Source organism: Scleropages formosus, chromosome 9 (assembly GCF_900964775.1).
Source record: "Scleropages formosus chromosome 9, fSclFor1.1, whole genome shotgun sequence".
NCBI lineage: Eukaryota > Metazoa > Chordata > Actinopteri > Osteoglossiformes > Osteoglossidae > Scleropages > Scleropages formosus.
In genome coordinates this window covers 6,338,940-6,365,151 of record NC_041814.1, presented here as the reverse complement: position 1 = coordinate 6,365,151, position 26,212 = coordinate 6,338,940, and the positions used below count along the sequence as shown (strand labels likewise).

The window sequence follows — 26,212 nt, the reverse complement described above, 5'->3', positions numbered from 1 at the left end:
TGTAGTGTGTGCATGCCTGACTGTATTTCACTGCTCTGCTGTATAAATGGAGAAATTACTGTCCCGAATGTGGACCAGAAAGAGAGTGCGGAACAAAGGCTTTAGATACTGTGCCTTGCAAAAGATTTTTCTGCATTTCAAAAGATACATACAAATGTTCTCCCAATCACCGTTTTTACTAAGATCTATTTACATTACATTACTTTTATTCATTTAGCTGATGCTTCTTTTTTCCGAAGCAACTTACAGTGTTAAGGTATTTAAAATTATTTACCCATTTATACAGCTGGGTCATTTTTACTGGGGTAATTTAGGGTAAGTACCTTGCTCAAGGGTACCACAACCAGGTGCCTGAATCAAACCTGTGACCTTTGTGTTCAAAGGAAGTAGCGTTAACTGCTCCCATTACTAGTAATCTAACTTTCTGTTTCATGGTAACAGTGTATTTCAAAAGCCAACATTTATTTGTCCTCAGATATTAAAAAAAAATGTAACATGGAAATGTGTTGCTTGTATAGGTATTCAAACAAACACATTGTCCCATGCTGGGAGGGGGGGGGGTGTCGCAGTGAGCCAAAGCCTAACCCAGTAACACACGGCACAAGGCTGGAGGCAGAGGGGGACACACCCTGGACAGGACACCAGTCTGCTGCAAGGCACACCAAGCAGGACTTGAACCCAGACCCACCACAGAGCAGGCCCTGGCCAAACCCACTGCACTACCCAGTATTCAAATATCTATGCTCCAAAAGCTTAAAGTGGCAAATTGTTCCGAAACAAGACACATTTGCCTCTTTAGACATAATTGAATAATTATTTCTTCCAGTGAGCAATTAAAGGTCACATTTTATGGATATAAAAATCACTCTGTATCCATGAAAATGAATCCACTGTGAAAATGAAGACTATGTCACAGAAGTAAGTTAAAGTGGTTAAAATTTTTTGTCGCTGAATCTCTCCAGTTGTCTCCAGGTTTATTCCATCTGCTTCATGTCTACTTCTATGTCGTGGTGCAAGCTGTTTTCAGTTGGCCTCAGTTTCTCTTCTGTTGTGGGTTCCAGGTGAGGGCTTGCCATGTGACGCTGAAAGCAGGTTTTTGAAATGATGTGGCCAATCCATCTCCAGTGTTTTTGGTTTATTTTGTTCTCTACTGGCTACTGTTTTGTTTGAAGCTGAAAGTCTTTGTTGCTAATGGTCTTGGGCCAGAGAATCCTTCTGAGGAAAGTGTTGATGTTAAAGTGTTAGATTCTCCTCATGGTTGTGGCAGTGGTTCTCCAGGTCTCTGCTCCATAAAGTAGGACAGACTTCACGATCATGTGGGAGATTCTGACCTTAGTGTTGATGTTCAGGTCAGTTGATGTCGAGATCTTCTTCAGTTGGAGGAAAGCTACCCTCACCTTGGTGTCCGCTCCACCTTTCATATCTACAGTGCAGCCATGGTATCTGAAGTTCTCCACCTCTTCTAGCGCTCTGCCTTGTAGTGTGATGGGGCTTCTGTTGACAGCAGCATTGGTCTTAAGGATCTTTCTCTTCTCCTTGTGTATGTTAAGGCCCAGGCATGCTGAGTTTTCCACAACTGTACTGGTCTTCTCCTACATCTGTTTGGTGTAGGAGAGAAGGGCCAGATCGTCAGCAAATTCCAAATCAGCAGTGATGTCCATTGGATCCCGTTTTGCTTTTGGACTATGGGTGTCTTTGTGACGCAGTCAATAGCCAGCAAGAACAGGCAAGGCGACCGCAAACCTTTGTCTCACTCCTGTTTGCACTTGGAAGGTGTCTGAGTTGATTCCCGTGGAGCCCTCTGCAGTTCATGCCTTCATAGGAGTTTCTGATGATGATGGTGATCATCTCAAAAGTTGATGTAAAGAGGAGAATTCCACTCAAGTAACTGTTCCACAACTGGGTACCACTTCTCCTTCAACAATGATGTGTAGTGTTGCAATCTGGTCGGCGTAAGACCTGTCTTTGCAAAAACGTGCTTGCTGGTTTTGGAGTTGAGGGTTGATGGTGTCTTTTATCCTATTGAGGAGAACCTGGTTGAATGTCTTGCCTGAGACAGTGTTATTCCTCTGTAATTAGAACAGGAACTGAAGTCATCTTTCTTTGGTGGCTTAATGAGAGCCCTCCTTCCATTCTAATAGAACTTCCTCTTCCTGAAGAGGGGGTAGAGCATCTCAACGCTAGTCCTGACATCAGCTTTCAGAGCCCTGCTGGGATGTTTGGTCCTGCAGACTTTCCATCCTTCAGTTGCTTGATGGCTTTGAGGATCTCCTATTTAGCGGGCGTGTTAGTCAGTTGAGTTGCTCTTAGCTGGAGGGATATCTGGTGAGTGCTGTGGTGCTGGTCTGTTCAACAGCTCCTCGAAATGCTCCTTCCATCTGTTCTTTTGGTATTCCATGTTGGGTATCAACTTTCACTGGTCTTTCTGGCTTACTAAATTTGCCGGACAACATCGTGATGGTGGCATATGTCACGTCCACGCCCACAGCACAAGCACCTGACTCCGCAATAACTCACAAGCAATCACTCACCGTATAAAGACCCTCTTCAGCTCCCGTACCCCTGCGGAATCTCGTCAGGGACAACCGCCCTTTCCCGTGACTCTTTGTGCACAAGCATCGCTTCGTTTCACGTCCTCCGGTTTTTGACTCTTGCTTCGTTTCCCGACCACGTCCACGGATCCTCGTTCCTGTCTTGTTCGCCGTTCGACCGACCCTTCGCTACGTCTCCCGACCTCGTCCTTGGATCTTCGCCCTGACCCTGACCGCTGATCGACCGACCCTTCGCCTGTCCCCGACACCGGAAACTTGCCTCATCCCTCATCTCTGGACAAGCAACGCTGCACTTGGGTTCAGCCATCCCGGCTCCCTGTGTTCCGCATGACAGCATAGAGGTGTCACATATTTCCATTGTGAGTGGCCTCTCCTGCTTCTGTTGCCAGTGTTTCCATGTAGATTCTCTTGTCAGCCTTGCTGCTTTTCTCAATGCTCTTGTTTGCCTTTGTGTACTACTCAGAGTACACAAAGCCTTGGCTTTCCCTGCTCATGTGCACCTGATTGCTACCACCTTCACTTTTCTCTTCTCAATCTTCATTCTCAGCTGAGATCCATTCTCTGTGATTGCATTTCATAGTGTCCAACATCTCCTTGCATATTGATGTAACTGCTTCCTTCACTCCTAACCACTTCTCATCAACGGTTTCCTCCTCTAACAGCTCTTGCAGGGCCTGCAACTTGTTGGAGAGCATGATCTTGAACTCTTGCAGCTTGGCATTATCTTCCAAAAGCATTGTTGTATGGCTGACATTGGTTGTTCTCCCCTATCCTGTTCTTCAGCTTCAATTGGGCTACCAAGAGATGATGGTCTGAAGCAACATCTGCTCCTTGTTTCACACACACATTCAGAAGAGATTGTACACATGGTCAATCTGATTCTCTGACAGGTCTGACACCCAAGTGGCTTTGCATATTCTTCTGTGCTGGAAGAAACTCCCTCCAATGACCAGATTGTTACTTTCAAACCTTGTTGATACTGTCGATCTTGGCATTGAAGTCTCCCATGATGATGTTACGTCTTGTGCGAGTCTGGATGATGGTCAACAATCTGCTGTAGAACTCTTCCTTGTCTTGCTCATCACTGTCATTCATCAGAGCATAACGCTGGATGACGTCCAAGTTGATCCTTTGCTTTTTAGTACGAAAGGAGGTTTTGAGGATCCGTGGTCCATGTGCCTAAAGTCCAATGAGCACTGTCTGTGCTGTTCTGGATAACATCAGGGCCACTCCCTGGGTGTGTTGTGTCTTTGACCTGAGAGCAGCAGCAGCTCTCCTGTGGTGAGCCTCTTTTGCCCAGAACCCATCCATCTTGACTCCCTGATTACTAGAAGGGTAAGGTTGTAATTCCTCATCTCAGTAGCTATCTGTAAGGTCTTGCCAGTCTCAAACATGGTCCAGATGTTCCATGTCCCAGTGGTGGTCCTGATCAACATGGTGGTCATCAGCCCAGTGCCTTCCAGACTAATCTGGGCTTCATACTACTTTCAGCTGGAGATCAGTCTTCTCCTAGGACCGAAAAGTCCTTTAAAACTCTTGTCAGCATTTCAGAGTCGTTTGTCATTTGCACAGTTGCACTGGGTACACTGAAATGCTTGTGATGAGGCTCGTATTAGACGTGAACAGACATGAACAAACACCTATTTAGACAAGGATGTGCTCATGAGTAAGGCAGTACAAATAAATAAAAGTACAATGAATAGTGAATATTGAGTAGTAATATCCAGGAGGTCTGGTAGAGGCAGTAATAAGGTGTCACAGTGCAGGACTATTGCCTGTTAAGTAGTCTGATGGTTCGTAGGTAAAAGCTGTTCAGTCTTGTCCTTGAGTGGATACAACAGAAGCAGCTGTCAGACAGCAGAGTCACAAACAGGTGGTGAGCTGGGTGAGTGCAGTTCTTAATGATATTTCGAGCCTATCTCAAACGTGTTTAGTAAATGTCCTGTAAGGCTGGAAGTTTATTTCCAGTGATGAGCTCAGCTGTTTTCATCACTGTGAAGAGCAGAAAGGAAGAAGAGCAGCTACTGTACCATACAATGCAGCCAATCAGAATGCTCTCTGTGGTGCAGCGGTAGTTTAACATGCCAGAGGAAATGCCAAACCTCTTAAGCCTCTGCAGGAAATAGAGGCTGACGGGCTGCTCTCACTACTGTGTCTGTGTGGAGGCTCCAGGGAAGATCCTCGAAGATGTGCACACGCAAGAACTTGTAGCTCTTAACTCTCTCCACCCCATTGATGTAGACAGGAGCATGAGCCCCCTCTCTGTGACTTCCTGTAATCCACAATCAGCTCCTTAATCTTGTTGGCATTGAGAGAGAGATTGTCATCACACCATGTTGAAAGTGCTTTGACCTCCTCTCTGTTGGATGTCTCATCACTGTTGGTGATGAGTCCTAGGTTGGTTGTTGTCAGCAAACTTGAAGGTCATGTTGGAACTGCGCTTAGCAGAACGGTCATAGGTGAATAGGGAGTATGAAAGGGAACTGAGCACACATCCCTGTGGGGCACCAGTACTGAGTGTGAGTGTGGCTGGCAATCCTGACCACCTGGGATCTGCCTGTCAGGAAGTCCAAAATCCACTTATCAAGGTGACTTAAGACCCAGATCCTTCAGCTTGACTAGGAGTTTGGTAGAGATAGTATTGAATGCAGAGTTATAATCAAAAAACATCTCTAGATACTTGTCTGTCTCCTTCAAGTGTTCCAGGGCAGAGTGCATGGCTATTGTGATGGCATCAGTGGATCTGTTACAGCGCTAAGCAAACTGGTACAGGTCCAAGGTGTTTTGTAGAGAGGAACAGATGTGGGATTTAATGATATGCTTAAACTACTTCATGATGACTGATGTCAGTGCTACAGGGCAGTAGTTGTTCAGGCAGGAGACAGCAGTTTTCTTGGGAACAGGGATGATGGTCTGCTTGAAGCAGGTGGGGATCACTGTTAGACTCAGATAGATTAAAGAGGTTTAAACATCTAACTGGTCAGTGCAGGCCCTCAGGACATGTCCATGCATGCCATTAGGTCCTGGAGCATTGACTCTTAAAGGTCCTGCCCACTTTGGGAGTAGTTAGAGCCAGAGGGCAGGTGTCATGGTCAGCAGGTATTTTTGCAGCAGGGAATGTATTGCCTACCTCAAAGTGATTGTAGAATGTGTTGAGCTCGTCTGGTAAGGAGGCAAACTTAGACCCATCACTGTTTTTCCTGCCTTTGTAGTCTGTTATAGGGCACAGACCACTCCATATGCATTTGGGGTCAGAGCTTCTAGTCTGACTCCACTCTGTCCCTGATGTCTCTCTTGAGCATTGAGCAATTTCTGTAGCAGTGCAGGTTTTTACAGGGTGGAGCTGCTAACCCCACATGCAGACCTCCTCCTCCTTTTGCAGCTGGGCTTGGGACCGGCAAGGGGAGAGTTGATTCAAATGCATAAGATTACAAAAAATGAAAAAATGCTTGGAAGTCTCAGTGAGCACTATTGGCTCCAGTCTAAGGAAGTGAAGGTGTATAACACCGCCTACCCCCTCTCTTAAGAAAGCTGTCACTCAGAACATGGCACCCAAGCAAAATGTGAAAGCGTAAGGGAACTGGAAAAGATGCCAACTATCATTCTCAAGGTACCACAGATCAATTCTTGAAACTGGGTACATGTGTATGACTCCATATCCATAGGATGTGGGGAAAAAGTTTCATGGTCAGATAAAACCAAGGTAAAGCTTTCACCCAAAATTCAAAGCGCTACATCTAGCGCAAACATGACAGTACCCATGGTTAAAAACACCATATCTACTGTGAAGTATGGTGGTGGCAGCATAATGCTGCAGGGATCCTTTTCATCTGTAGGGAATGGGAATCTTAAGATTAAGGGAAAAATAACTGGAACTAAATACAGGGAAATACTGGAAAAGAACCTGTGCCAGTCAATTTAGGAACCGAGGCTTTGGAGAAGGTTCACCTTCCAGCAGGAGAATGATCCCGACCATAAGGCCAAAGTAACACTGGAGTGGCTCAAAAACAATAAAAGTGGATGTCCTTCAATGGCCTAGGCAATCTCCTGATCTCAACCCCCTTGAAAATATGTACCACGTTTTGAAAATTACAGTCCAGAACCACCATCCAACCACCCTGAATGATCTGCAGAAAACCTGTCAGGAAGAATGATGTGGGAAAGTCCTAAGTCAATGCTATAGAACGTGCTCTAAAATGTGTTGTTGCCTCACATACACCTGAGGCCCAGAACATGCTGCAGACAGATAAGCCACCCCTGTGTTTTTTTTTTGGTTTAGAAAAACCACTGTCTGTTGTTCAGAGAGTCACTTTGCTGAGTTATTTCCCAGCACCCAGCTTGCCGCTGTTGCTCTCACCCAAGAATCGATGATGCTGCATTGAACCTACAACATGTGTCAAATTCTTTGACAGTGGGTTAGAGTTACTTTTTAATTTTTTGGTCACTGCATTATTCCATAGGTTTTATTTTTAGTTTTGAAGTATTCACTACTGTAAAATGTAGAAAATGGTAGAAATAAAGAAAAACCGTTTTGTGCGTGCAAACAGTGGGCTGGTACAGTAACTATTCAGACCCTTTCCTAGACTACTTTAAATTGATCTCCTCCATTCTATTTCTTTGGATAATCTTTAAAATGTCACTAAAATTGAATTACACGTGCTACAAATGCATTTGATAGGATATGATTTAGGAAACCACACAATTATTTTCATAAGTTCCCTGTCACAGACCTTGGCCACAACAGGTTTTCAAGCCTTGCTGACAAGAGCCACATTTTCTGTGCAGTCACTTGAGCAGGATTAAAGGGTAAAAGGACCTTCAGCACAAGCAGAGCATGTGGAATCTTGGAACTTCATGATTGCTTACCTGTAACTCAACATGTCCTTGCTGATAACCACTCTGACCTCATTCTTAACCTTGTCAGTCTTGATTATCTTTGTCTTAATCTTTGTACCCATCCATGGCTCCTGCAGCCTCATTCTTGGTCTCTATATTTCAACACACGCCAGCAACCCATCAAACTTTTGGTTCATTTTAATTCTTCTGTGCTGGCACTCTTCTCAAACACTAAATGAAACAAACAGCTGCGCTGACACATACAATGACCTCAGCATGGTTTCATACAATCCCACCATTCACAGTGCATGGCACTGTAAAAAGCGAGCCATGAAGTCCAAGGAACACTCCTTAGACCTCCAAAATAGGATTTCATCAATACAGAGATCTAGAAAAGGGTATTTTAAAAACTGGCAATGCATTTAAGGCTGCCAGGAGTAGAGTGGCCCCCATCGTAACTTTGGAACCACCATGGCTCTTCCTAGAGCCAAATGAGGTTTTTTCAAGAAGGACATTGTACAAGGATTTGCCCAAGAACCCAATGACCACAATACTGAAACCTGGGGTTTGCCAAATAACACTTAAAGGAGTCTAAGAACATGAAAAAGAAGATTCTCTGGTCTGGTCAAACAAAACTGAACTCCTTTAGTATGAATGCCATGAATGGGAAAAAACTCTGCAAAACCTGGGAGAAGCATGCCCAAGAAGACTTGTAGCTCTAATGGCTTCTAAAGGTGCTCCTGCAAAGTATGGAATAGAAGATTTTAATATTTATCTAAATGGGAGATTTCAGTTTTTATTTTTCATCCATCTGCAAACATCCCTAAAATATTCTCAATTTGCATTATTGAGTATCTTGTGTCGACTGATGGCATGAAAATGGATTCAATCTTCTGAAATGTCTGCAACACGAAAAAGTGGTGGGATCAGAATACTTTCTGAAGGCACCATATCACAAATGCACCATCACATACATCCTGTGAGAGGTGAACAAGTCAGTTTCTCATGACCACAAAAGGATGTTCTAAATGCATATTTTGTACTTATGACTGCTGCTATGAATTTATTAACCTTATGGATTCCATGTTTCGCTTTCAAGGCTTTGATTAATTTCATAAACCTGGAGTTACATTTGTCTAAGCTGAAATACTTCTTGTAATATAAAGGAACACGAGTAAAAGGAACACGAGTTGTCACCATAATGGTGGATCGTGTGAGGAGAATGTATTTAAAAAGTATTTCACCTTAAATACTGACTACGTGCCTCATGGTAACCTTTACAAAGCTGAAAACAATGAAGCAACTGAATCATTACATAAACATGTTTTTTAGCACCTGGTTAATTTGTCTGCTGTTAAAATAGAGCAGTAATTGAAACATACTGCTTTGTAGGCTTGGCCTGTGCCTGCTCTCTGGTGGGTCTGGGGTTCAAATCCTGCTTGGGGTGCTCTGCGATGGACTGGCATCCCATCCTGGGTGTGTCCCTGCGCTGCCGAGCTTGGCCCTAGCTCACTGTGACCCCGTTCGGGAGAAGCAGCTTCACTTGGTGTGTGTGTGTGCTTTAAGAAGCTGTACACCTCAACAGCCAGAGTTTCTATTAAATCTGAGTTTGTTTTACTGCCACTAATGGGAGAAAGTGGAGTGGAGTCAATTTTTGTTCTGCAATAAGGAAATGCACTTGTGAAAAAATGTTAACTGCAAGCATATATAACAACAATTATAAATTATAAATGGAATTATAAATAAACTTGGAGATATCCATAAATTTGAAAAGTTTTCACTCAGAATTTAATAACATGAGGTACAATTGTATTTTTTCTGATTATTTCAGCCCTTCCTGGATCAGGGCCTTGACATAGAGGAAAGGCTTGCGTGATCTCTCCAGAACTATGTCGTCAGGAGCAGTATGCTCCTGGTAGTGTCTCCCAAGGCGAACAGATCTGGAGTGAAGATCCAGACTAACATGATCCAAAAAACTTCCACGGAAAAAGTAAACAAGAGAACGTTTACCCTGCCCAGAATAGAGTCACCGGGACCTACCCCTGGAGCCAGGCCTTGGGGTAGTGTTCCTAGGCGAGAGCCTGGTGGCCGGGCAGCCCACGTAACCTGGCTGGGCTCAGCCTGAAAAGGCAACATGGGGGTGCCATGTGGACCCACTATCAGCAAGGTTCAACATGGGGTTTGGGTGCAATGTGTACCAGGCAGCAGGAGTGGGCGGGGTGGCGCATTGCGTTGTGGCTCCTCGCAACAGAAACTGGCTCTTGGCATGTAGAATGTAACCTCAATGGGGGGAAGGAGGCAGAACTGGTGTGGGAGGTTGAGAGATACCAACTAGATATAGTTGTGCTCACCTCCACTCACAGTGTTGGCTGTGGAAGCAAACTCCTTGATAGGGGGTGGTGTCTCTCCTACTCAGGAGTTGCACAGGGTCAGAGGCGCCGGGCGGGTGTAGGGATGCTCACAAGCCCCCGGCTGGCTGCCCTGCAGTGGGAGTTTATCCCGGTGGATGAGAGGGTTGCCTCAATGCGACTTAAGGTCGCAGAGAGGAAAACTTTGACTGTTGTGTGTGCTTATGCACCAAACAGCAGTTCAGAGTATTCGACCTTCTTGGAGAGGGTGGGTGGGGGTCTGGACAGGGCTCCACCTACAGACTTCATAGCCGTGCTGGGGGACTTCAATGCTCATGTTAGTAATGACTGGGAAATCTGGCAGGGGGTGACTGGGAAGAACAGCTTGCCTGATCTGAACTAGATAGTGAAATGTTATTGGACTTCTGTGCTAATCATGGTTTGTCAATAACAAACACCATGATCGAACACAAGGATGCTCATAAGTGTACTTGGTACCAAAACTCCTTGGGCCAAAGGTTAATGATCGACTTTGTAGTGAATGTTGGAGGACCCTGTCCGGAATGATTTTAACTCGCACCTTCGGGAGAGCTTCTCCCATGTTCTGGAGGAGGTAGGGGACATGGAGTCTGAATGGACCCTGTTCAAAACCTCCATTATGGAAGTAGCCAGGCACAGCTGTGGTCAAAAGCTTGTTGGTGCCAGTCATGGCGGTAACCCAAGAACCCACTGGTGGAAGCCAGTGGTGAGGGAAGCTGTCAAGCTGAAGAAAGAGGCTTTTAGGGCCTGGTTGGCTCTGGGGACTCCTGACTCAGCAGACAGTTACCAGCAGGCAAAAAAGGCAGCAGTGGCTGCGGTTGCAGAAGCAAAATCTAGAGTGTGGAAGGAGTTTGGAGAGGTTATGGGAAATGACTATCGGTCAGCTTCAAAGAGGTTCTGGAGAACCATCCTGAGGCTCAGGAGGGGTCGGAAGAGCTTCGCTCAAGCTATGCTCAGCAGGGGTGGAGAAACTCTAACCTCTAATGAGGATATTGTCGGGAGGTGGAAGGAGTACTTTGAGGAACTCTTAAACCCAAGAGACATGCCTCCCTTACAGAAGTCAGGGCCAGAGGCTTCTGGGCTGTCAGAGTCCATTTCCCTGGTGGAAGTTACTGAGGTAGTTGGTAAGCTCCATAGTGGCAAAACACTGGGGGTGGATGAGATTCGCCAGGAATTGCTTAAGGCCCTGGATGTTGTAGGGCTGTCATGGCTGACACACCTCTGCAATGTTGCATGGACCTCAGGGACAGTGCCTTTGGATTGGCAAACTGGGGTGGTGGTCCCTTTTTTTAAGAAAGGGGACCGGAGAGTGTGTGCCAACTATCGGGGTATCACACTTCTCAGCCTCCCTGGGAAAGTCTATGCCAGGGTGCTGGAAAGGAGGCTCCAGTTGACAGTTGAATCTCAGACTGAAGAGGAACAATGCAGATTCCGTCCTGGCCGTGGAACAGTGGACCAGCTTTTTACCCTCTCGCAGATAATTAAGGGGGCATGGGAGTTCGCTAATCCAGTTTACATGTGTTTTGTGGACTTGGAGAAGGCCTACGACTGTGTTCCCCAAGAAATTCTGTGGGAGTTGCTTAGGGAGTATGGGATGCCAGGGCCACTGCTGCGGGTCTTTTGGTCCCTGTACGCATGGAGCGAGAGCTGTGTCCGCAAACTCTGCATTAAGTGAAGCCCTTTCAGTGTCAGTGTTGGACTCCGCCAAGGTTGTGCCTTGTCTCCACTCCTGTTTGTGGTCTTCATGGACAGGATATCAAGGCACAGTCGAGGTCAGGAGGGCATTCTGTGTGGGAGTCGGAAGGTGACGAAGGTGCTTTTTGCAGATGATGTTGTCCTTTTGTCACCGTTTTGGCCTAGGAACAGCTGGGGATCCCCCAGGCTGAATTGGAGGACGTTGGGGGGGACAGGGGCAGCTGGGCCTCTCTGCTCTCCCTGTTGCCACCATGACCGTGACAATACTAGGACAAGTGGGAAAGAAAATGGATGGATGGATGGATTATTTCAGTTGTTCAGTAGTAATGTTTTTATTAAATTTAGACGGCACAGTGGCACAGCGAGTAGCGCTGCTATCTCACAGCACTTGGGTGGCACAAGAGGACACGCGTTTGATCTCTTCTCAGTCTGTGTGGAGTTTGCATATTCTCCCCATGTCTGTGTGGGTTTCTTCCAGGTGTTCTGGTTTCCTCCCATAGTTCAACGAAATGCTGTTGGGGTTCACCCGTAGTGTGTGAGTGACAGAGAGAGTGTGTGTTCCACTGATGTATGGATGAGGGACCCATTGTAAGTAATGCATCTAGCAGTGTAAGTTACCTTTGTGAATAAGGTGTGTGTGCTGATTGATAACATTACATAGAGGTCATTGTAAGTCACTTTGGAGAACAGCGTCTGTTAAATAAATGTAAATTTGCTTTGAAATCCAAGAAGTAACAATATATCAATTTTTGATAGAATGTTATAGGAAAAGGGGGGGGTGCGGTGGCGCAGTGGGATGGACCGCAGTCCTGCTCTCCGGTGGGTCTGGGGTTCGAGTCCCGCTTGGGGTGCCTTGCGACGGACTGGCGTCCCGTCCTGGGTGTGTCCCTTCCCCCTCCGGCCTTACGCCCTGTGCTGCCGGGTAGGCTCCGGCTCCCCGTGACCCTGTATGGGACAAGCGGTTCTGAAAATGTGTGTGTGTGTGTGTGTGTGTGTGTGTGTGTGTGTGTTATAGGAAAAGTGAAAAGCTGCACAAAACTTTAAATTCTAAACAGCAGAAGATCATTAAATTTTGAAAATATTTTGCAGTATATTCATAAAACTGTTGAAATAAAGAATAGTTAACATTTATTCATTTAGCTAATGCTTTTCATCAAAGCAACCTCCAAATATTTACTCATTTGTAGAAACAAGTACTTTTTACTGGGACAATTTAGCATGAGTACCTTACTTAAGGGTATTCCAGCCAGATGTAGAATCTGAACGTAAGTCCCAGGTGAGAAAATTTCCAAACAGCTTTGCAACTCAGCTTGCATCTTGATTTACTAATACTGATTTACTAGAGGTTTTTTTTTTTCTCCCTCAACCTTCAGTTGGGAGTTTTTGTTACTTTCCCCGGTGGCCAGTAGGTATACTTATAGCGCTATAATAAGTTCTTCATTATGGTAGCCGTTAGTTGACTGTCTTTGTTTGTATCAGTTTTTCTTGCTGTATGCCTGTGTTAAAGCTCTCTGTGTCACTGCGTGAGAAGAGCGCTCTAAAAAAAATAATAATAATAATAATAATAATAATAATAATAATAATAATAATAATAATAATATTGTGGGGCCATGTTGTAATTAACCTCAATGGGATTTGGGCCATTGTCCAACCCTCTGCCTTTTATGTCTTTACACTCATATAGAAAATACAGGTTACTCATTTTTCAACTTGCATATGCTACACACAAGGGTTTACTTGATCCCTTGATGTACCAGTGCTTTCAGTCTAGATTTCTCTAAGACTGCAGGTCGCAGAGATGCCATAGCACATATGAGATAATGGCGCGACATCACTTTGGTTGAATGATGCTAGAATGATGTTTGCCAAATTTGTGACCTCACACAGCTGATCCCAAATAGGTATCATATAATTGCCTCTTGACTACTGCTAAAAAATATGCAAAACTAGACATGAGAATTTGGGAATGCACAAAGATTTCTGAAAATGTTGGCAAACTTTTTCCCTTTTCTCAAGACCTTTTTCCTGTAACTTAGACCATTTTAATGATTCTAGATAATCTAAGCAGGAACAAAAACAATGCAACTGTTTTCTTTCTGTAGCTCTAGAAATATGATAAAATACACACACACACACACACACACACACACACACACACACACACACACACACACACACACACACACATTTTCAGAACCGCTTGTCCCATACGGGGTCACGGGGAACCGGAGCCAACCCGGCGACACAGGGCGTAAGGCCAGAGGGGGAGGGGACACACCCAGGACGGGACGCCAGTCCGTCGCAAGGTACCCCAAGCGGGACTCGAACCCCAGACCCACCGGAGAGCAGGACTGCGGTCCAACCCACTGCGCCACCGCACCCCCTTCGCTATGATAAAATAGATTAATATTTTTATTTTTCAACATGTCTGTTTATCACTGTTTTCTTCTTATTGATGTTACCAGAGCTATACTGTAATTAATAATAATCTGTTTAAATATTTTGCGGCCAGTTGTAGGGCAGAAATGGGAACTTGAGAAGTGGCCCAGACAGTAATAGGTGTAACAAAAACAGCTTTCAACAATGAAAAAATAGGAAACGTAACAGTCTAAACCTAACCTTTTCTCCAACTTTCTGTCCTACATAAATTACTCCTCATTATGTTACTTTTCATAAATGCTGCCTCTTATAGCTTTAATTGCTATGAAGGAAGCAGCTTGTTTGAATTAAGGGTTAAGATTTCTAGGTAGCAACGCTTATTCTAATGTTCATCAAGAGTGGTTCTTAGCTATTCTATGGTTCTGCTTTTCATCAGCTCAGTCCTTATGACCATCTTCCTTATGGGTTATTTTACTTCCTGGTATCAAATGTTACAGCTTCCAGCAGGCACATTGAAGGTACTGGAACTGCTGAAGTGAAACATGGGTGTCTAGCTTGTACTGTTTTGTTTCTTTTTCTGAGCAAATAGCGCGCATGTTTTTCTAACCACGGACATGTAACTCATGCCTGGGAGAAGCAGGAAGGAAACAGGTTAGAATTCACAGATCAGCAGGTTTTTTTAAAATCTTTATTTGGCTATCAAGAGCATTTATTCTTGAATGACAACATGGAATGTTGGCAGATGAGATGTTTTTACTAACTGAACTCCTGTAATGTGTAACGTAAAGAGTAGATGTGTAGGAGTTTATCAGAAATGCCTATTCAAATCTGCACTGAAAGTAGAGCAGCTTTGTAGGTAGATTTTCAAAAAAAAAAATCATCACATTGGTACTGTTTGCTATGAACAGGTGTGTTTGGAAAAGAGCAGAGATGACTACATATGCTTGCATTTTTATTTATTTTTATTTGCTGTAGGAGCTGGAGAAAATAATAGCTGGTGTCTTACATCAGTTCATTTTTTTTGGGTTTTGTAAGTTATGAATATAGGGAAATTTATCTATATTGAGGATGTAATTTTGAAAGGTGGTTTCATGGTTTAAATCCTGTTTCTACAAACTGTATAACTTAAAATAACTAATAGTTACTGGTGTCATCCTTTACACTAATTTCTCAATATTTTGAAATGCACCTTTCACCTATTTAGACTTTAATTTAAAAGGGTGGCATGGTGGTGCAACAGTTAGTCCTGCTGCCTTATAGTTCCTTGACTGGGTGTAGGTTTAAATCCAGCTCGATCTGTGTGGAGTTTGCATGTTCGCCCTATGTCTGCATGGGTTTCCTCCTGGTGTTTTGGTTTTCTCCTACAGTCCAAAGACATGCAGTTCAGGTGAACTGGCCACTCTAAATTGCCCGTAGTGTCTTTTTATGGCCACTCTGCAATGGAATGCTGCATTCTCAAGTGAGCCTTCCAGCCTTGCAAATACGGATTCTGGAATAGTCTCTGGACCGCCCTGATCTGGACAAGTAGTTATGAAAGTGAATGAGAACAAATGTTAAAATTGTGTTGACTTTTTCTGTATTGCAGGTTTGAATGAAAAAGGTCAAGTACTTGAGGGGACACAGTGGCTTGTCAGATTTGGCCTGTGTCCTTTGTGTTGGAGGTCTTGGGTTTAAGGCCCAATGGTGGTGCCCTGTGGTGGACTAACATCCTCTTGAGGGTGTGTTCCCTAGGGTAGGCTTTGGCTCACCACGATCCTATATGGGACACGTCGTTGTAGACATTGCAAAAAAAAAGGGGGTCAAGAACTTCATGGAAGATCAAGTGTATAGGCTCAGCTGTTACCCAGACTAATGCAAAAAGCCTCTAAAAAAGCAACATGAATACCTCATGCATACATACCTCAGAATTTAACATAAATTGTTCATGAACATTATTATGAATTCTTCTTGACTTACATACAGTATACTTCTTACTTATAAGTGTGCCATCTGTTGACCCTATTTAATGTGTGCTCTTCAGAGGAAATCCATTTTTGCCTGTCCATCTGCACCTAAGCAGTACATCACTTTTCTTTTCAACACCCAATACCCCAGGCCCAGCTCACATTTGTTGTTCCCCTCCCCCATGATCTGTGTGGTCTGTGGGTTGAAAAAAACAGCTTGCCGTGCTCTTTACCTGAGAAAGAATGAGAACATGCTGACATTCACAGAAGGTTTCATTTACAAGGGAAACTGAAACTCATTTATAGAGCTGTTTGAACTGCCATTTAGGACTTGTCCTCTTGCTGTGAAGACTTACTTGAATGGCCGGCCAATGACCAAAGAGAAGAATTTTTTTTAATCTGGGTTTTCTTCACCACATATGTACAAATGAAGACGGAGTTACTTCTTATGATGCTCGCTGTGGTCTTAGTGAAAGGTATGATAAATTTTTTGCCTTGGTTTGGACTAAGTACTATCAGTATATAGAAATTGTGAATGGTTCTCATATCCGGAAATGTGGTAATTAAGGCAGATTAAAATCTAGCATAGTGAAGAAAGTGTTGCGATAAAGAAGATAAGGAATCTTTTGGTCAATTCAGGAAGTGCTTTATCAGTTCATATTGTTGACAAGCATTTCATATTGTTTTGTCCTCAGTAACAGTTTACAATAGTTAACATTCAACTCATTTACTAGGTAATATTAATGTAATAAGCTCTTCCCATCAGACGTTTTATTTGTTATCATCAAAATTTTACTACATGTTACGTGTACCAAGCCTCACTTTTACATCCTAAGAGACAATCTTCTTTCAAGACTTAATGTTAAGCAAATAGCATAATAGCTGATGTAATGCACTCCTAGTATTGTTCTCTGAGATGAGCATCACTTAGAAGAAAAGCATCTGCTTAATGAATGAATGTAAATGTAAATGTAGCACAAGTTTCTGCTCTTTGCTGTTGTGTTTTACCATCGATTTAAAAGATGTCTGCAGTTCTTTTCTGCATTCAAAACTGAATTACCCATACACGTTCATTTCTATATGAGTGTCAGTTACTATTATCAGTTGTATGCTGCACTGGAAGGAGAACCTGCAAAACCACATTTCAATCTTCAATGTTACAAGAAGACCACTGATCCAGATAGTGACTTCATCTGTGCATGGGAATCTAGGATCTCTGCTGATAACTTCTCACTTTTTTATCAGTGAGTGCAACTACAATCCACCTCTGTAAAAATTACTCAAACAACAAGTGAATATTCATTCAAGCATAATGTTAAATGCATATCCTTTTCACTTCTGCTGTCTCTGGTTTAGTGCACAAAAAAGACCTGTTGCAATTCTTTGGACTGGGCGAGGACTGACCTGCAAAATACCTCGTGAAATGCTTTTGACAAAAAAGATGACAACTTTGTGGCTGGAGGCCAAAGTAGGCAACAGGACCTACAGGTCACTCAACCTCAGTGTTGTTCTTGAAACCCAGGGTAAGAAATGTTTAAATAAAATGGTGCGGTGGCGCAGTGGGTTGGACCACAGTCCTGCTTTCCGGTGGGTCTGGGGTTCGAGTCCCGCTTGGGGTGCCTTGCGACGGACTGGCGTCCCGTCCTGGGTGTGTTCCCTCCCCCTCCGGCCTTACGCCCTGTGTTACCGGGTAGGCTCCGGTTCCCCGTGACCCCGTATGGGACAAGCGGTTCTGAAAATGTGTATTTTTATACCATTTAGAAGATGGACTGGCGTCCCATCCTGGGTGTGTTCCGTCTCCTTTTGACTTTGCACCCTGTGTCGCTGGGTTTGGCTCTGGCTCGTCGCGACCCTGCTCAGGACAGGCAGTTGTTGACAATGACGTGACATTTAGAAAACTGTAAAAATGCATACTTTTTCAAGTTATCTCCTTTTTGTGCCTAAATAATTGTTGCATACTCTGCTATTTCTTTCTTTCTCCAGTTAAATATGATGCTCCAGAAATTAAAAAGATGTCGCGATCCTCAGGAAATCTGACTTTGTGGTGGGACAGACAGAATTCAGAAGATAAAGGGGCTATACATGAGATTGCATTCAGGAAGCAGGGTGATGATCTTTGGCAAAATGTAAGATGTAAAAATCAACTTTAAGAAACACCTGAGCTGTTTTACTCGTGGCAAGGCTGAATATGTTGGTTCTCAGTGCTGTTAAAGTAAGTTTTCATAGATCAGACTGAATCTTCATTTGTTTTGTAATTGTTCCAGAACACCTTTGAGACAAGAGACGGAGGAAATGCACAAGGTTTGTTTTGTTTTACTTGCAATTTCTGAATCTGTTTCTTTTCGATTTTTTGAAGAAAGTTACAATATAGTATCTTAATCAGAAATTTTACCTCTGCCACAAGATGCAGTTTAAAAATTTACTTGTCAATGACTTTTACCAGTTTCAAATCAGTTACATGTACTCAACGGTGGAAGCACAATGCCATTTGCTTATTCTTTTCACAAAGAAAATCTTTACAAAGCATTGTAATGACGATTATGGAGATCATTATACAAAAATATTCCTATGTATCATTCCAGTCTTTTATTAATGTTAGACTATTCTGCTATGTAATGCAAATGCATAATGACTTGATTATTTTTATGGGTCCAAAAGCTTCTGCAACATTTGACTGAGTAATTGAACTACTATCTAAGCTAGGTAGTTTTAGCATAGATATGTATTGTACAGTATGACTTTTTTAGTCTATGTATGTCACAGGTATCTGCATAAGCAAGTGAGGTACATCTGGTAATTAGGTTTCCATTAATGAGTTGGGATCTGATTGTTTATTGTGCATAGTTGTCATTTCAAGCTCATGTGAAATTTTAGGAGTGGGAATAACTGATCAATAAGCATGTAGCCATTGTAATAAATTCTGAAAATCTTACACAAGATCTGCTTTTACAGAGGAATGGACTGAGAGTCTCCCAGAAAATGAATGTTATGAGGTGCGGATCAGACGAATGGCAAAGGGACTGGGCACTGTCATCTGGAGTGATTGGAGCAACATCAAGAAAGTGCCCATTGGTAAAATAATGGTGTAAAATATTCTGTGATCATATTCAACATAGAACACATGCACTGTACTCAGGTGATATGTAGAGACAACTGTGTCTCCTGTTTTTGAGCTCCATTGTGTCCAAACATTGAGAAGAACACATTTTGCCTGGTCTTACAACAGAAATTTGCAGCAAGCCTAAAGTAACATGGGAAGTAGGAGAACTAAAAATGGGAGTTCGATTGCTGAAGTTAACGTGGAAGGTAAGAGTTCATCATTCTGGTGATGCATTTGAGCCTAGATAATATGTTATACATTAAAAAATCACAGATCAGCATTTTTGTTTGAATACCAACCCTTAAACCATCTTAAAGCTGCTTGTTTTTACAGTAAAAAAAAAATGTTCGAATTAATTTGAGTGAAAATCCAATTAGTTATAAATTTTGACTTCAAAACAGACATGAATAAATCAGACATATATTTCAGTAACTTTTAAGCTTATGTGTTAGAGTCAGAGAAGCATCCATAATAATGTAATTGTTTTAATTGCATAACAGGAACCTCAGAAACTAGCATCTTTTGGAGGAGTGTCATACAAGCTCTCCATCTTCTATGGGCACTGCTGGAGAAAAATTTTTTTATATAATCTTTACACCACAAAGTATAACATAAATGTGACTGCTTCAGCTGTAAACTTGAACATCACTGCCATCAACAGTGTGGGGGAATCTCCAACAGCACAGATTACAGTTCCAGCTCAACATCTCAATAGTAAGAGCTACACAATATATGTGAGCATGTGTTTGAGACTGAAAATTAATACAGCAGATAAATGTCAATGAACTGAGAACAAATGGTCTTTTTTATTATTCTCAGCTTGTTCCAAAAGTCTAGATTTATTATCCAAAAATGTCAAGAAATTCTGTGTAGAGTTGTATAACGTGAATGATGAAAAGACACCACCAGCATCCGTGAAGACCTTCCACAGCAAAAATATAACACATGCAATGAAAAAAATGAAAAAAGGTGAGTTGATATTCCTGGATGTTAAATTTACAAAGCAGGAGATTAATGAAAGAATACAAGGCACTTTGAGAAGCACTAATTTGTAATGTCTAAAAAAAAAAATCAAAGGGGTACAGTGGCACAGCGGGTTTGACTGAGTCCTCTTCTCTGGTGGGTCTGGGGTTTGAGTCCTGCCTGGGGTGCCTTGTGATGGGCTGGCCTCCCATCCTGGGTGTGTCCCCTCCCCCTCCAGTCTCGCACTCTGTGTTGCCAGGTTAGGCTCCAGCTCACCATGACTGTGCTTGGAACAAGCAGTTTCAGCTACTGTGTGTGTAAAAAAAAAAAAAAAATCAACTAGCATTCAGCATTATATTGTCCAATAAACAAATGTAATACTGCACAATGTAGAATGAAACATATTGCATAAATAGATAATAGCACATTGAAAAGAAATACCTAAAAAATAATGCAAATTAATTTTATGTTGTTGTAACATGTATGTGTATGTATCTATATATATATATATATGACTATATATATGTGTGTGCGTATATATACTGTATGTATTTGTTTTATTTAGAAATGGAAGACTTTGTGCGCTATCACTACTTCATTCATGTTGGAGACCATTCTCGACGCACCATTGCACTCTGTCCCTTCTACAAGAAAGAAGAAGGTGATCTGATCTCAGATGTTTACATTATAGGCTAATAACCTGACCCAAGCTGACTAGTTATAAATGTCTCTATGAATTTCGTGTGTTGGGTGAATTCATAACACCTCTTACCAGATTCATAACACCTCTTGCTAAGTTGTGCTTCTTCAGAATTTGTGTGCTCTTTTTAAAACCTCTGACTGGTTCACTTCATTGAATTTAAATTTGTCTGAATCAGCATCTTAATGGTATTTTTGCTGGACTGCATTACCTTCATAATCTAAGACAATAACTGAATAAACGGTAATAAATATCTGTAAAAGATTTAAAAAAGGATCAATAGTAGAAAAAGCATGAGCACTGGTATAAATAGTAGAATGTGGGGAAAACCTTATACTGCAGAAACATAATTAATGGTTATTTATCATTTCAGCGCCCGCAAGTGCTCCTGTTAATGTCACTGTTCTCAACAAAACACACAATTCTGCTTTGCTGCAGTGGAAACCTATACCCATGTCAAAGCAGCATGGCTTCCTCAAACATTACATCATTTACATAGAAAGAAAGAGCAAGATTGACATAGGTACGGTTTCATTTTTTTCTCCACTTTTAATCCACCCATTCCAAGTTTTTGGTTTACTGAAAAAAATAGCTATTTATTCCCCTAGTTAAGATTCAATATCAACATTATATACAAGTGATGACTGAAGTGTATCTTTTGTCAACCAAATAGTTTACGTTGTAATTAATTTACCATACAATGCTGAATGATTTCTGTAACTTGAACTGAGTTTTATGACAGCTTGGTTTCTAAAGGGAGAAATACAATTATTTTTGTAGATTTCCTGAGATGTTATTCTGTCCCTTAAACTTAATGTACAAACTCCTGCTGGTGAACTAACTTTAACAGCAAATGTCTTGTCTCTCCTTCTTTTACACACAGAAAAAGTTTCTTGGCTTCAAACAAATTACACAGTTTGGAACCTTTCATCTGGGACTGAATATACGGTCAATATCACCGGGGAAACAGATATGGGTTTAGGGCCAAATGCAACAATCAAAATCCAAATGTTTTCCTCTCAATCTAACCAAGGTATTGTTCAATATTGTATATGTTACATGGTATAAATGTGCAGACAAATATAAATAATATCACGTGGAGGACAAATAAGGAATGATAACCCCTTGATTTAAAAAAAAAAAAAAATTAGACACTGTCTCTTTAAAAGGAAACAAGTTAAAACTGAAAGCAAAATGAAGCTAAATATAAAACATAGTTAAAAAAACAACTCATCTCTGTTCTGAGTGCAGTAAAGATGAGACTTTATTATTATTATTGTCCTGAACCGATCAGGGTTCCACAGCCTGTCTTGGAATCACTTGGTGCAAGGATGAGAGGAGTACACCCTGCATGTACTAACTTCACACACTTACTCACTAAATGCAATTTAGCATTCACTTGAACTGCATATCTTTGGACTGTGGGGGGAAACCAGAGCGCCCTGGTGAAACTGAGAGAACACACAAACTCCACACAGATAAAGTGGTATTTCAACCTGCATTTAAACAACTCAGGCACTGTGGCACTGGTACTTGCTGTATCATAGTACAGCTATGTTGTTTATTATTATTATTATTATTATTATTACTGTTGTTGTTGTAAATCATGGTTCCAAGGTGAGCTATGATGCCAGGATTATACAGTACCATATACAGGACACTATGACATTGAAAAGTACAGCGCAGCAGTCACATGAAAGTCTTAGATCAAGTATTGAACTACAGTGGACACAAGATCAACATATGAACCAAAACTCTAAAACGCAAGAAGCAACGATTGTAAAATCTGTTTCTATAATGTGAGAAAGTATTAGCAAAGCCTGCATAACTGATGTGATGCATAAAGAGCACTGAGGGTCATGAGGGAGAAGAGGCTAGACAGGCTCAGGGTTTTTGAGAAAAGGTGCTGGAAGCTTCCGAGACTGAGATCAGACTGCTGAGAAACCTTTTTAGAGCTTGTGGAGAGTTCGCACATCCATCCATTGCATTGAGAAGGCAGCCAGAAGCGGAATAGAGGTCTTGAGGAGGGTAGCAGACAGATGAGAGTCTAAAGGCAGGGAGGGGCAGACATACAGGGCTCTGTAGATCAAGGTAAGACTCTTGAATTGAATGAGATCAATTCAATGAGGAATCAACAGAAACACTGGAATAGACAAGTTGTGTGTGTGTGTGTGTATGTGTGTGTGTGTGTGTGTGTATAGCAAGACCCAAACTTTTCTACATGCACCATTATGAATAATGTATTTGTGGAAGTTTTAGCATCAAGAACACATTATAGGTGATACATGCTGCTGCAGCTGACCACACTATTGCAATTCAAAAGGCTGACAGTGGTTTTATTTTATGTATTTATGAAAGTTTTTAGAAATAATTAATTTTAAAATTAATTTTCAGTGAATGAAAAAAATAGCTTCAGAAGGTTCAGACTCTTTGGCAAGTGTATTTTTTATTGCAGTATATAATGATAACACAGCTCTAATACTGATGACAAGGGATGGCATTCTATGTCTATTCATTTGTTAAATTGTTGGAACTTTGCATTAATATAATTTTTTCTCCTTAATATAGATGGCAAACCTTCAAGAACTGATACGATTATAAGTGTCACATGTCTGTTTGTGCTTTGCTCAATTGCAATCTGCAGTTTTGCCATCAAAAGGTACGTCAAAACTTGGTACCGTATTTCTCATCCACCCACTGATTATCTGGTTGTTCAGCGATCAGTTTGCATATCGATATCTAACATTCATATTGCACTCACTTCGAGGTTAATGTCCAAAACTGGTTTTCGCAACCAGGTCATTTGGTCCATCACTCATTCATGGAAGTACCATCTAAAGCATAATCTAAAGCATAATCCTCTTCTATCCCTGCAGATGATTTTCTATTATGATGCATATGTGTTGTGTCAATCAAAAAGAACTAAGAGCAGATATAACAGAATATTTCATGAGATGTACGTTTTATAATATAAATTGACATTTATTTAGCAGATGCTTTTCTCCAAAGCAGCACACATCTCATAGAAACTACAATGTGTCCATTACATTAACAGAAGGAGAGACTTAGATGCAGATGCATGATTCTAAAGCACAGTTAGTTTGCTACTTTCCACCATGTGAACCAATGTACATCCCAGGAGTAGCTGCATAAAGGTTTTTTTACATTGCACAATTAGCTGTGTGAAGGTTTACCCGTTATTCAGCAGTTATGATCTCAAGGTTACAGTGCATACACTTTTAAACATTACATAATCTTAAGAGATCATGGGTGAAGTGAGTCTGGAAGAGGTGAGTTTTAAGACCCTTCTTAAATGTAAACAGAGATTCAGCAGTTTTGAGTAAGAAGAGGAGGTCGTTCCACCACATCAGAGCCAGAACTGGGAACCTTTGTGCGTTTGCTTTCGGATCTTTTGTGTGTGGGAGCACCAAGTGGGCAGATGTGGAGGGGTGTAGCAGTCTGGTTAGCGTTTAGCGGACGATCAGGTCATGTAGACATCTAAGAGCAGTTCCGTTTATGCTTTTATAGGTCATAACCAGAGTCTTGAATTTGATCTCGGTGGCTATAGGAAGGCAGTGCAGAGAGACAAAGAGGGGGATACGTGGGAACGCTTCGAAAAGTCAGACACAAATTGGTGTTGGTGCAACATATTTTTCTCAGTAACCGCTTCACCTGGTCAGGGTCATTGGGGTCCAGAGCCTATCCTGGAATCACTGGGCCCAAGGCTGGGGAGGGGGTACGCCCTTGACAGCATATCTGTCTAATGCAGGGTAGCCACACACTCATTTACACAATATGGGCAATTTAGCATTTACCTTAATTATATGATATTAGAGCGTGGGAAGAACCCAGAGCACCTCGGGGAAACCCACATAAACACGAGGAGAATATGCAAGCTCCACACAGACCAAGCCGGATTCGAACCCACACCAAAGCAGTGCCAATGTGCCACGCACAACTCTATAAGTAGTTTGCACAAAAATCCCAGATTTGTGCAATGTGAACTGACTTCATCTTCTCTTGTTTGCTTAAGCAAATATTTTAGTGAAACGTGTGATATTCATAAATTATAAGTGATTGCCCCCCTTGTGTAGCCTGTTTGCATCAGAGTTCTGAATCCCTCCAGCATGCATGCTTTGCTGGCTGCTGCACAGTATTTCATCTTAAAGTGAAATATATTATCGTTATCCTGTTACCTTGGAAACATTTCTCTGCTGTGCAAACCTAACACTAACTCATTCGGCACCATCCAATTAAAGAGTCTGTCTTTTTTTTTAGTTTCATAAGCAACTACTTACCTGACATTCCAAGGCCTGTGATCCAAGAAACACATTGCTGTTCCCCCGAGAATGACAAGGTGAGGTCACTACTTGGGATTGTTCACCAGATCATGAAGTACAACAGCACTATGGGGCCGTGAGCTAATGATGTGCTCATTTCACAGGAAACATACCCGGTTGGAGAAGAAGTGGATGTTTTTGTTTTTTTGCCCAGTGATGAAGAAAAGGGCAAGAAGCCTGATGTCCAGGAGGAGAGAGCAACGCTGGTTGTTAGCGAAAGTTCCTCCCAGGAGCAGGAGGACAGTGAGTGCCAGTCCGACTCCGACACGGCTGACGCCTCTTGTTTTGCCCTGAGCCCGGACTATAAGAGACAGGTGCTGAGCCTACAGGCCCCTCTGGAGGGAAACGAGTGCGGCCATGGACCACGTCACTGTGATGACACCACACCCTCCTACAAAAACGGTCTAGTCTTTGAAGGTAGAACAGAAAACACACGGAAGGGGACAGAGTTATAATACTTTTAGCCTCGGTGTCACTTATGTGTAAAAGAAAAGTGAGAACATTTTGGTTTTGCTCAGTGCTCAGCAGAGGTGAAGTGCGGTTACAAGTACAAAATGTATTTTTTTAGCAATGACTACAAAATAACTGTTCACGTTTGTTATTTATGCACAATCGTATGTTTACAATAGAGGAATGAACAAAAAAGCCATAAATATATGTGCTATGCCATACAGAATGCAGTGGTTTTTACAGACGGGGCCCTGTCTGTAATTTTGTTTTTTAGAACGTGCATTGAAATTTATTTTTGGACTGATTTAGTATTTCATTTGTGTAATCTTTTTTTGTACCATCTTACACGTCTAAGCATTCATTTCTGTAATCATAGTCGACTACCTCATTGAGTTGTTCGCATTTCATTCTGTTACACATTAACATTTGAATGTATGGAAATATTTTAACCTTAGTTAATGGAACAACTTCTTTAACGAAAGACATTTGTCATGTATTCTCTTTTAATAACTAACCTTCTCCAACTGTTTTTCCCTCCAACAACTTCTTTTCACAGGCATTTCTTGCTCTTAATGACAACATACCGATATATATCAGACATATTGCTGTAACGACCAAGAACTGCCTTTGAAATGAAGTTGTCGGAGGGAAGAGTAGTCTGAAAGAGTAAGGTGAAATAAGGTGAAATATATTCATCTCAAGGGTTTGATGAAATATATTCTATTTTAGATGTAAGATTTCTGAAAGTTTGTAATTTTTGTGATTTTTTTTCTCCACTCATGCAGTTGGACAGAGGTGGACTGCAATTTAATTAAATTACATTTTTTAACCCTTGCTGTGTCAAGAAAACTTCTGGTTCGGTTTAGG

At 41.9% G+C, this 26,212-nt stretch overlaps 1 protein-coding gene across 1 annotated transcript; it reads left to right on the top strand.

Moving 5' to 3' along the window:
- The first annotated feature begins 16,051 nt into the window (after positions 1–16,051).
- il12rb1 (interleukin 12 receptor subunit beta 1) lies at positions 16,052–25,725 on the top strand. Its single transcript, XM_029254627.1, has 15 exons — positions 16,052–16,268; positions 16,916–17,036; positions 17,149–17,315; positions 17,776–17,918; positions 18,057–18,093; positions 18,745–18,864; positions 19,019–19,098; positions 19,393–19,606; positions 19,712–19,861; positions 20,421–20,516; positions 20,929–21,078; positions 21,439–21,588; positions 23,124–23,214; positions 24,834–24,912; positions 25,000–25,725. The coding sequence occupies exons 1-15, from the start codon at positions 16,220–16,222 to the stop codon at positions 25,348–25,350; spliced, it is 1,998 nt and encodes a 665-aa protein (XP_029110460.1). The 5' UTR covers positions 16,052–16,219; the 3' UTR covers positions 25,351–25,725.
- Positions 25,726–26,212: the final 487 nt, after the last annotated feature.